Source organism: Oryza brachyantha, chromosome 2 (genome assembly GCF_000231095.2).
Source record: "Oryza brachyantha chromosome 2, ObraRS2, whole genome shotgun sequence".
NCBI lineage: Eukaryota > Viridiplantae > Streptophyta > Magnoliopsida > Poales > Poaceae > Oryza > Oryza brachyantha.
Window position 1 is genome coordinate 18,669,235 of NC_023164.2, and position 13,138 is coordinate 18,682,372.

Sequence of the window (13,138 nt, forward strand, 5' to 3'; positions counted from 1 at the left end):
AATCCTTACATGTACCACCACCTAAATTTCGATTATGCTGAGGAAAATAAAAGAGACGAAATTGGACGTGATACTGGTTGATAGGTACATTAGCAAGTCGACAAGCATGTGATTCTTTTAAAAGATTGTGGAACTTTAACTTGTTGCTGCAATTAGATTGCAGATTTCGCCGCCTCCTGACAGATTACAGATCGCTTTCTTGCGCAATTACTTACCAGCGGGCGGGCTTCAGTAATTTGCGCAGTTAAAAAGTATGTAGACTTTGCACAAAACATGGATGGGCCTATCAAAGTAAAAACTGGACAGATACGATGCAACTTTACTGACGCCGTGCATTTCGTTTTTACGGCCGCTCAGGCAGGCGTTGTCAGTTACCGAAATGCTACGCCACCGCTTACCATCCAACTATGTATCCAAGGTAACTTTCATACTTTTCCTTTACCTCCTTTTTCTCCACAAATTGCCGGTGTTGCTCATGAGACGGAAGGGTGGACTCTCACACTGAGTAGAATTTTGCACGGTCGTGTTCCACTAAAAACAAAATAAGGTTGGTGGAGAAACTCCTTAGTGGTGCAGTAAAACTATGGCGCACGACTTTATGGATCAACGTAAAAAGGGCTGTAGTATGTGTGTGCATGTTTTTCTTTTTACCGGGGAGAGATTCCCACCTGAATTAAATTAAAATGAAAAAAAAGAATTGTACAGAGTAACGATGTGTGTAAATAAATGGTCTCGTAGTAAAGGAACTACATTGCACGCTCCATACCGTGATTTTGCAAAAGGGTTTCTGGCGTGCATGCAATGAAACCATCAAATTTCCCCCACTGCTTTTTCGCCGGGCAATGTGCCCATTGTTGGACTACGATATCCGAGTTAATTTTAATGAACAATCACATCATGTATGCCGGCCATTTTCCATTGACCGTCCTTTGGGAGAAAAATCTCGTCTTTGCTGAGTGCCATCAATTTATAACCACGTGCACCTTGCGAGGAACTTCTGCAATTTTAACATTGCACAACCATACGCAAGGTACAATTAATTCACACCATTATAAAGTAATAACCATCATTAATTGTATGGATTATTGTCAACTACAGTTGTTTCATTTGATTAAGCGTCTGATTGATCGAGGGAAACCATCTCTTGCACAAGTGAAGTGAGGTTGTAGTATGTGTCTTTTATACCGAATGACTGAATAAATACATAGAGAAATGATTTGGGATAATTATTCAAGGAAAAAAATGAACGAGTTTCCTACCTTATGTTTTTTTGCTAGATGCTTTGACATGATATAATATGAGGTGCATCTCTATAGTTAGTAATAAGTTCATGTAACATCTTTTCTACGATTTGTTAGAGATATAAATATATACGGTTAGAGATAACAGTGTTCAATAGAAACTTTATAGATAAAGATAAAATTCTAAAGAGATACAATAGAATATTTATCTTATACTCTAAGTTTATATCTCATATGTACGCTATAAATATACCCACGAGGGTCAGTGTAATACATAACGGATCATATGACTTCTCTCTTAATTCAATATTTTCCACACAATTGTCCAACTAAAATAAGTAATTTAGGATGTGGTTAACCAGTGCTCACATACCATCCATATCCGACGCTCATCCCGTGCAGTATAGATCCGTTCATTTCCTATTAGGGACTTTCGTGGTCATACTTTTTAAGTTTCTAAACGATGTGTTTTGTATAATTTTTTTTTCATAAAAGCTAATCATTTGATCTTTATAGAGTAAAATTTTAATTTTGCAGTAGTTAATTATTTATTTTTATTTTAAAATAATTATAAATAAATCATATACTTGAGTACAATCAATATCGGTCATCTTAAAACGCAACCTCCACACCCTTATCTCCCCCTTACGGAACAAAATGCCTGACCGATGGTTTTAGGGGACAGTCCTGTATAACCTGCATCAATGATTCATGTTTTTAGTGCGTATCCCTTCGATCCCTTTTACAAAAACGCTTTACCTAAGAACATATCCGCGCGATCGATGGACTAACAATCATAGCGCAAGGTTAGCCTAGCCTGCCCAGCGAAATTTAATCGAAGTTGCACGCGGAACCAGATTCCCGTGGCTAATGGCGCTCCTTATCTCGCTTGTAAACGCAAGCCCACTGGCCACTAACGAACCCCGTGGTGTGTACCACCCGATCGATGGATTCGATCCTCCCGACCGGAGATAATGCTAGTTTTTCTCTCCTCTCACCCCCGTAGTGAGTGGCCACCAAAACCTTCGGTTCCCCCCGCGTGTTCGTTCCGCTCGCTCGCTGCCCCCGGTGACATCACCCGCCGTGCCAGTGCCACGCAGCCGCCGCCGCCACTCGCGCCCGTGCGTGCGTGCGCCCTGAACTCCCCGATCGATCGATCCACGGCCGGGCGCGCTCGGGCGCTTTTAGCGTCAGCGCGCGCGCGCGACCGCGACGTGTGCCACGCCACGACCCGCGAGCGACGGCCACCACGCGCGCGGACCCGCCAGCTCGGCGTCGATCGCCTGCTGCGACCGCTTTTATCTCTCCGTCACTACACCTAACCAACCGAGGCGGGCGGGGGGCGGTACGCGTCGCGGTCGCGGATCGTTAGAGGCGCAGCAGCAGCAGCAGCAGCAGCAGCAGCACCAGCACATCCAATCCAAGGCAGCGCTGAAAGAAAGCGGCGCTGCAGGGTGCAAACGGGAATTGCCACTGCCTTATCGCTCGCTGCTAGCCCTGCTATGTATTATGGGTCACTCTGACTTTTTTTTTAAAAAAAACGACAGAAGAACTGTCAATTTGATTTAAAATAAGTAGGAGTAAAAATCCAAATATAGAAAAAGATAAAAAAAAAGAAGCTCTCGACGAAGCCTAATATAGATAGCGGAACGAAACTATCCACCAAAGCAACTCATCGGCTCAAGACTGATTTGCCGTTGCGTGACTCCAGCTTTCAGTGGACTTCGGTTCATGCTTCCTTTGGTGGAACGCTAGCGGCTGCAGTGCAGGGGCGGTTTGCTGATTGATCGATCTCTCCGGTGGCCTTCCTCCGCATGTGTGCATCGAATCTTTGGTTAATTAATCGTGTGCCGGTGTGCGTATAGAATAACATGGTGCCGCCTGGATCGTTCTATATTTATATTATGAGTGGTTTGGTAATAATACTAACATATTAGTACTGAACGGTTAGATATAGCAAGGCGGCCTTCATTGACGACCTTTAGATTATGAATTTTAAGTGGCCGTAGTATACAGACATGACTGTAAAGTAGAGGTACTACCAAGTCTTCCATGAAAAAGAAAAGGGTATTAGCCAGCCTTCTGGATGATTTCAATTCTCAAGCATATGAGGAAATAAACATACAAATTAAAAGCGCAGATCAACATGGCAACTTGCAGAAATTCTAGCTTAAAAAAGGCCCTCTATTTGCATAGTTGAGTTATACTTGCACTACAGATTTCATCAGTGGTGGTAAAAGTGGCCAGCAACACTAGAAAAGAACTAGGACTTTGGTGGTGTTTAACTCGTCAAGGAGTATAAAGAGCGCATATTCGAACGCGTGAAAACCCCAAAAGAAGGAAAAAGTTCGATAAAGGGTTAGTGGACACTGGACACGTACGGTCAGTAAATAGCAGCTACTTCTATCGGTTGGTCGGCTTGCATAATCAAATGTCGCTTGATTTTTTTTTTCTCTTGATGCATTTTTTGAAGTAGCCCCTTTCAAACAATCAGAGCAATAACTCAATAGACTATTCACATGTTACTTGCATTCTTAGATTGGGTTCGGCACTTTGCCGGTAAATACATGGTAAACTATTTACAGTATTCACTTTCAGTGCAAACTTTGAGCCTTTGAAGTGCCCGGTGACACGGACAGCGAAAGAGTCGTATAGGCTCGATGCCTTTATACTCTATATGAAATATGCATCATCACAATATATCTAGGTGCTGCTTTGCATTTCTGCAAATGTTTTAAAAACTTATCCAAGATAAGCTGTCCCTTTCTTAATCTTTTCATCTTTTGTTTTATAACACGATGTCGCATGACCCATTTTCAGTGCTATGGGCTCTTGATGGTGGTCGCTAAGGCTGAAGCAGCATCCAGCCCAATAGAGTACACATGGGCCGCACCAGAAGTTCCGCTGAGGAAAAAGTCTACTTTACATTTCTCAAGTACTCCCTCCGGTTCTAGAATTCTACTCGTTTAGGACATAGTTTAGTATACCAAGATGTGATTAATTTAGGTCTAGTCTTCCATGTTTGCCCTTATTAAATACATCTCGGGGTTGTTTTCATTCAACAACTGCCCTCCACCGGATTGGCTAGCCTAGTGAGTCTGGTTTCTTGAGGTTGTAGGTTCGAATCATGCTTTGCATATTTTTTGGTTATTCGTTCCCGCCGTGAAAGCAGAAAGCAGGCGGCCAGCAGTGCATCCTCCGGTGCATCTTCCAGGGACTGGAAATGGCGCAGTTTTTTCCAGCTTTTGATCTCAACCTGGAACCTCTGGAGGTGGAACAAGACAACGGTAATACTTTACTTCTTCTTCTTCTTTCTTTAGTTCCGGTGCAACCATCATTTCAGCATGTCATCAGTTCTTAGTTTTCTTTAATAGGATTTGATTTAAACATGGAGGCACAAGATGATGATTTCATCGATTTGAACTTGCCACTAGATGATGGTGCCATCAATTTTGAAGCACCTCAATATGGTCAGTTTGTTATTTAAAATTTTTTTAATCATACTTTTGGTAGTAGAACCGGCTAATATTCAGTCTTGCAGGTGGATTTAACCTTTACTTTGAACATGATACTATGGACTTGACTGATGAATTAGAAATTGAGGCAACGGATCAAGGTTTCTATTTTGAACTTGCCCATTCTGCTTTTGATTTGTATTTTTTTTACTTGTGTTTGATTGGCATGTTTTTTTCTGTGCTTAGGTGATGATGACAGTGATGTGATGGGTTTACTGAGGAAACAAGTGGTGGTGGTGGTAGTGATGGGTTAGAGATGGAGGCACCTGCGCAAGGTTTTGATTCTTGAAGTTCTATCTGTGTTTGTGTCCACTTGTACCTGTGTTGAATTTCATGCCGACACATTTTTACTTTTAACTTCTAGGTCCTAGTAGAAGGAAAGATGCCACTGATGAAGTTAGAAAACTAACTTACCAAACTTTATTGGCTAGAAGTAACAATGGGAGGTTAGGGAAGAGGGTTACACATGAAGTTGTATCTCAATTTAGTTTGCATATTCGTACTGTTCAGGATATTTGGAAGAGAGGAAAAGAGTCACTAGCCCAGGGTGTTGTGGTCAATGTAACAAGTAGAAAGAGAGGTCGTTCGGGCCATAAGGAAATTCCTATTGATTTAGAACCTTTATGAATTCCTCTCAATGAAAGAATGACATTAGAAGCTGTGAGCAGGCGCCTCCATGTTAGCAAGGCAAAGTTGATTCGGTACATGCATAAAGGGCTACTTAGACGTCATTCAAACAACATCAAACCTTACCTAACCGGCAAACAAGAACACTAGGTTGCGGTGGTGTGTTGATATGCTCGATCCAGATAGCATACCTAATGATCAAAGGTTCAAAGCTTTATTTGATCATGTATTCATCGATGAGAAGTGGTTTTTTCTTACACAAAATTATGCAAAATATTACTTGTTGCCCGAGGAAGATGATCCACATCGTTGTAGTAAAAGTAAGAACTACATTCCACGTCTAATGTTTTTGGTTGCCTCAGCTCGGCCAAGGTTTCATAATGGAGTTTGTATTTTTGATGGAAAAATTGGATGCTTCCCTCTTGTGACTTATGAACGTGCTAAGAGGAGTAGCGTGAACAGGCAAGCCGGAACATGGGAAGTTAAGCCAATTACTCACATCACAAGAGATGTGATTAGGGTGTTCATGGTTGAAAGGGTGTTGCCGGCTATTAGAGAAAAATGGCCATGAGAGGATATTCACAATCCTATCTACATTGTTCAAGACAATGCACCATCACATTTGGACGTTAATGACCCTTTGTTTTGCCAAGCTGGTAAACAAGGAGGATTCGATATTAGGCTAGTTTATCAACCTCCAAATTCTCCAGATTTCAATATATTGGATTTGGGATTCTTTCGAGCAATTCAAGCCATTCAATACAGGAAATCAGCGAGAACGGTTCAGGATCTTGTTCCAATTGTGCAAGAGGTAAACTTTCTCGTACATTCATGTAAGTTAATTATGTTGCATACTCATTCTAACATTTTTTTCATAACTGAAACATGCTTTCAATGAGTACTTTCCAGAGAAGGCTAATAGAATTTGGCTCACTATGCATCTAGTCATGAAGGAATCCATGAAGGTTGCTGGATCGAACAAGTACAAAATTCCTCACATGAACAAAAAAAAGACTAGAGACACTAGGTCAGCTTCCACTGCAAATTGCTTGTGAGAGATCAATAGTTGACGAGGCAAAGGGAATTCTTGCTGCAGCAAACAATTAGATGAAGATTAGAACTAGGCAATTCTAATTGTATCATGATTAGAACTAGCAAATGTATGAACTGCTGAAACTAGAACCAACTTTTTACTTACTGATGCTCTAGATGTTTTTTTTGACGCCTTCCTTTGCAGCTTGTTTCTTTGCATACATATCGTCGAGCACTTTGAGAACGTGCTCAGGTAGTAGAATGGTCTCGCCGTCCATGCGAAGCACACTAACATCAGGAATCAGAAGCTCGCAGTCGAAGTCATCAAGGCCATAGATAATCTACGCCGAGAGCGCATAGACGTCGTGAAACAAACCACATTGTGAACATGGCTTTCGGTGAGTAAGGCGGTGAGCATTGCAGCAAGCTTTCCAGTCGTCGATGGCGTGTACACTTCCGTAGCGCTCGCACGCAGGCACGCCGTCGTCTTCCTTCATCTCGGGCGCCCTGTCCTCCTCCTCCATCTCAGGCACCCCGTCCTCCAGTGCGTCACCATTGCACTTGTCCGGCGCGTCTTCCTCCTTCGAGTCAGGTACGATAGCCATGTTCATGCAGCTTGCAACGGCGCACAACAAGCAACATTGGCGGAGCAGCGAGGAGAGATGGGGTGGCAGCACGGCCGCGACGCAATTTAAAGAGCAGCGTAGGAGACGGGAAGCGCAGTGCCACGGGAGCTGCATGCATGCATAGGAAGGGAGCGCCTAGAACTTGCATGCGTCCAGCTGCATGCATGCTTCGGGAGCAAGCGCTCAAGCCAGAAGCCAATGCGTCCAGCGTGCACATGCAAGGCTATACAAGTCCAAAATGAACTAAAAATACTAGAACGTGTTGAATTTTGAAATTCACAGTTTGGCCAGGACGAGTAGAATTCTAGAACCGGAGGGAGTATAGCGTCAATTTGATTAGCATCTCTCAACCATAAACCAAATATGAAGGCTCCCTCAACTATTAAAATTGACTTATTTTGTCTTCACTAGCGATTTGGGCAATGGTTTCATCCTACATTGCGCCTATGTACGTTGAATTGGTCTTTATCCTACGTGATGCTTGCATGGCACCGTGTATTACGGTGGTTGTCTTGTTAGCACAAATAATAAAAATTTTGTATCGATGATCTGGATCAACAATAATATATGGCATGGCTAACAAACCGCAGAGAAACGATAGTTAGATGAAGACAAGGGATTACCCAAGTTTAGGCTCTTGATAGACGAGATAATACCCTACTCCTGTTTTTGGCAATTGTATTCGATTGAATATGTGTGTGTACAGATAAACTAGGGAATAGCTAATCTGAATATGATATGACTCTTGGGGGTGCCCCTGCCCCCCTCATATAGTGAGGGACAAGATTACAGATAGAGACCTAATCTAATAAGGCCAAAGCCTATCTAGCCTAGATATAGTAGAGTCCAGCAATATCGGCATACATTCCTAAATATAGCCAAACTTTAACCGACAAGTGCACGAAAATGTTGTCTTCTTCATACAGTATCCGTTTTCTATATGGATACATATAGGTTATGGATACCCCTAGTACGGGTATTTTCCAGCAGTCCTCGGAGTTGTACATAGCCACGCAAATCATCCATGCAGATGGTTGATCATCAGATATAGCTTCATACATATGCTTCACGTTTTTCGAGTGTTTCTCGAGTGATCCCAAGTACTCCATGATAATTTTAGAGGTTGCGAGGGCTTCGAAGAAAGAAAGAAGATAGATGCATCAAAGATGCACCTATTAGGTGTAGCCCCCCGACTCTATGCTTAAATTGGAAATTTAAACATAGAGTATAACAAAGACGGTATGAAAATTTAGGTGCATCGGAGATACACCTAATAGGTGTAGCCCCCGACTCTATGCTTAAATACGAAACACTTAAACATAGAGTCTAATAAGGAGGTTAACCTTTATGCATCCTCGAAATGTATGGGTATTCCACATTCTGGCAAGACTCTTTGTCATCTCTTTATTTATGTTTGATGGGAGCCACCTATCAGTAAGTATGTAGGCAATAAGGGTAGAGCTAGAGCTCCTCCAACAAAAATTTGGTTCAACTTTGTAGCTATCCACTAGGGTCGTCATTGTTGCCTTTTCCATCTCCACGGCAAGATCAAGAATTGCATTTGCCCTGACCTCAAGGAGATGAATCTATCGGTGGTAACGACTTTGTTCACCCAATTCAGGACAATGGAGGCACGAGCGCACTAGATTTGGCGGAAGGGCTCCTGGTGACAACCTCTCCAATCTTTCATCTCCCTTGCGTCCACCCAGAGTATAGCAGAAGGGAGCCACAACACACCGAGGTGGAGGCGGGCGGCGAGAAAGGCAAAACAAGTCGGCGGTGATGAAAGGAGTATGTTGATTTGGTGATGGTTGAGATCTCCGAACTGTGGATCACTTTCAAAATCTAAACCAAATACTTAAAAATCTCTAATAATGGAATCTTTTACGTGTTATATACGATTTTGATATAAAGAATTTATTGAGCTATATAAATCAAAATTTAGAGGTGATTTGATCTGTTTTTGACTCTCACTATAGCTAGACTCTCTCTCTCTGTGTTAATGACAATATTTAACACACCATTAACAGATCGTTATGCTCGAAACCAATGTGGTTAAGGCAGAACAAAGCATTAGACCAGTCTCAATGCATGGTTTTATGGCATAGTTATCAAGATTTTAAACTAGGTAACCGAGCCAGATGGGTTTTATGGGGATGAAACTCCTCTCTCACCTCATGAAACTCCCTTATTTAATGACCCTGCCAAGTTAACAATTTTGCTGATGTGTTACCCTATTTAATATGCATGACACCCCCATAAAACATGCATTGAAACTGGCCTTATGGAAAGATTAATTGGTGAAATCGATGGAAGACTATCCAAACTCGAAGAGGTTTCTATAAGGGCATGTTCAATGGTAGAGCCCATTGTGGGCTCTATCTTAAGCCACGTCAGCAATAAGAGTCTATTTTAAAATGATACGTATAAAGCTAGAGTCAGGTGTGGTTTCTTCATTAATGCAATAAAATATTTTTTATTACACTAGTTTCCTTTTTATACACCCTCATGCAAAAAAGTTTCCTTTAATAAATGATAAGAGTCGACTCTAAGCCGTTGCCATGCATGACAACAGCTTTTATCTCTCCTCCCATCTCTTTCCTCCACGTCACCAAATTTGCTTACGTGGCGATTAAGAGAGTCAGCTAATAAACACCTTTGTACGTGCCCTAAAGGATTAAGGCAAGACCAGCCAAATTACAAACATATCTATTTCAGTTTCTTTCTATACGTTTTATTTCCCCTATTTTTTTTTCTTTTAGGAACTGAATCAAACTCTAGTAAATCCCAAGGGTATAATATATTTTCCTATGGGTCTCTTAGCAACAATTTAACACACACAATCTTCGGCACATCACCACATTAAGTATTAGTTTTCAACAAAGCAATCTCTTGGCTTGGTTGCATTAGCTTTGAGGCACACGAGTGAGTTCTTGTCACTGGATAACCGTATTGGCTAGATTGGAACCTTTTTTTGAAGTTAAATCAATATTCCCATCAATCTTGTATGGCTGCTAATTATCTTATTGGTTCAATATAAGATACTTTTGTCTATTGACTTGTCCTGATTAATTAACTTGAGCAATTTACATCGGCTTAATACTTTACTGTTTGCTATTTTTAATCTCGTACTTTCTTGGTTAGGTCTGATATATTAGATTGTAGTTATCAAATAATTTATATTAAGTCAGCATACCTTGCCCAAAGCTCTAACCAATGAGTTATCTTGCTATTATATACAAATTTAAGCCATTGGATTATTAGATTGATAGTTGGTGAATCTGCTAACTGTTTAATCTATCCCCTTTTAAGTATAATCTTACGTTATCTCGGTTAGGTATGGTCTATCAAGATTATTCATAATAAGCTAGATTGATCAGTTTGGTGGATGCTTGCTATTATTTGAGCGTATCCAATGACCATCGACTCATTATATTGTTGGTTGATTTAATTTGATCTACGAGAATGTTTGATCCATCTTTAAAAAACAAATTGACTAGTACGCCTCGAACCCCGAAGACTCTAGGACTTGAAGTAGAGTTAAGTAATTATCTTAGGCCTTCGATATATCGGTGTGAATTTTGTGCCAACAATATAAGGCATGAGGAAGAAGATGTGTATCGTCTCCGCTTAGTTGGCTAGCCAACAAAGCCGTTGCCAACAATGCCTCATCTCCACTTATCCCTATCTCCTCGTCGGCTTAAAAACACATCCCTACTATTTTTATGGATGTTGTATTCCTTAGCTTTAAAACTCCCCCCTACTATTTTTAAAGTTAATTGTCTTGCTGCCTGATACTACATGAGCACATGGCAGGAAAGACGTTGACTCGCAATTCCAAAGAAAAGAGGTGTTAACCATACAAAGTATCCCGTATCTCGTACTATAGTCGCTCTCTATCCTTATTCCATGCCCGTTGGATTTTAGCAACCCTATACCTTATCCTTAGTTTTATCAAATTCGGAACGGGTCATATTAGATCGGACGGCAAACTATACAACTCGATTTCATCCGTAATGAGCAGAGAGTGTGGTGGCAGCGTGGCATAAGAGAAGCGAACCGTGCGCATGCCTGCATGGAACACGACTACACGAGTACACGGCCACACCGAGTTCACCACTTTTTTTCCGTTTTACAGCCAGTTTACCCCCTTTTTTTTACCGCCTCGATCGATCCTTCTCTTCCCCCTCACAGCGCACAGAAACAGCCCGCCCAGCGGGTGGGCAGGCGACTAGGCGTGAAGTGCGATCGATCGACCTGCCACCCAAACGTGGCCAAGATGACGGTCCACGCACACCTGCTTGTCGATCGGTGAGGCCGCTCATGTCATGTGCCCCCCTCGTCACGAGCGGCTACATCTTGTCACCTATGCACCGCTAGCTCGCTGCTCTCTTCTATCTCCTCCGATCCGCTGCTTGCCAGCCACCAGTTTGGAATCCGCCGTACCCTGAATGCTCGCCCGCTAGCTAGAGGGGCCCCGGCCTGAACTGCTAGCTAGCTCAGCATTTCAGCGACCATGTTGCGCGTGCGTGCACTGCTCTTGATCCCGCAACCACCCGCTAACGTCCACGGTTTGCCATCAGTGGAAAGACATGGCCCGTGAAAAGATGAGATGACGAGTAGGCACTGTGCTACCCCCACTTCGATCCGGTCGTCACACGTCAGATTGGCAGAGCCTGGGTGGCCGGCCGCTGCCCATTGGGCCGGTGGCGTCTTGTACTGTTGCTCCAGTAGAATCTCGGATTAGGGTCGGTGACGGTGAGCTACCAGCTTAGCAACATGTGAATCAATCCAGTAGTTGTTATAGGCCTTATTTAGTTTTACATAGCAGTTTAAACATTGTCTGGTCTTGGTTATTAGCTCGGGGCCTGCCCTATATAAACCCTCTCCCATCCATCGCTCACTCCTGTGCCCATCAACACAAGCTAGCACAGCGCCGGTGGCAGTAGCAAGTAGTAGGCTAGTAGCATCCTCATCACTCATCGGTGACCGTCCGTCTCTCGTCGCAGTGCAGATGGCTCCCTCTCGTCGTATGGTCGCGTCCGTCTTCCTCCTCCTGGCCATCCTCGTCGCCACAGGTGCTTTCTCACCGAGCATTGCATTGGCTGCGTTAAACAATGCTAATAACTTAATACTGATGCAATGTTGATGGTTGTGGTTTGTGTACGTGCAGAGATGGGGACGACCCAGGTGGCGGAGGCGAGGCACTGCCTGTCGCAGAGCCACAGGTTCAAGGGCATGTGTGTGAGCAGCAACAACTGCGCCAACGTGTGCAAGACGGAGAACTTCCCCGACGGCGAGTGCAAGTCGCACGGCCTCGAGCGCAAGTGCTTCTGCAAGAAGCTCTGCTAGCCACGGCGGCGCGGTCTCCGCGGGTCACGTTACTTACTAGCTAGCTAGTCGTCGTCGGCTGTGTCTAGCTGTGTGACCAGCGCGCGTTAGTTCCTCTCCTTCATCGGTTCTTCGTTCATGGCGAGCCTTTGTTCTTGGCTTCTGTTTAGTTGTTTCGATCCTCCATGCTTTTAGAATAAAGCAATAAACTGGGTACGTGCTGGCGCTAGCACACATTCTCCAGCTAGTTAGCTACTAGCTAGATTAATTAGCGCGTGTCAGAGTTTGTGGTGGTTTAATTTCTCGTTGCGACTGTGCAAGATGGTGTTATGTATGGTCCGCGTTTCAACATTAATAATTGGTATGTGTAATGAATCTGTGCGCTTGGGGTTGCTTAGTGTTAAAATGTTGATCTGAATTCTGAAACGAGTTTACCAGACATCAGTTGAAGAGTAGTATAGCCACTGTCAGCGGAGACGTCCCCGACAACACGGGGATCTTCACCATTTTCTAACAGCTTTTTCATACTCGAGGTAACGTATTTTCAGGGCCGTAAAGTTTAATACCTTACCTTAGATATTAAAATTTTACACTAATTTTTTTTATCTTAAGGTACTTCTTAATATTGGTAAAAAATAGCATTTTTGAAGGATTTAGCGTTATTCACGTCTTTTCGCTTATGTTTAAACTTATAAGCCATTTTTTTAATTTTTAATTTTAATTTTAAAGTTAATTTTGGAGTTTTTTTATCAAATTTTATTTTTTA

General features: G+C 42.7%; 1 protein-coding gene across 1 annotated transcript; it reads left to right on the forward strand.

The window, feature by feature from the left end:
* Positions 1–11,921: 11,921 nt before the first annotated feature.
* LOC102720400 (defensin-like protein CAL1) lies at positions 11,922–12,747 on the forward strand. The gene is made up of 2 exons (XM_006647489.2): positions 11,922–12,119; positions 12,215–12,747. The coding sequence occupies exons 1-2, from the start codon at positions 12,056–12,058 to the stop codon at positions 12,391–12,393; spliced, it is 243 nt and encodes an 80-aa protein (XP_006647552.1). The 5' UTR covers positions 11,922–12,055; the 3' UTR covers positions 12,394–12,747.
* The last annotated feature ends 391 nt before the right edge of the window (positions 12,748–13,138 follow it).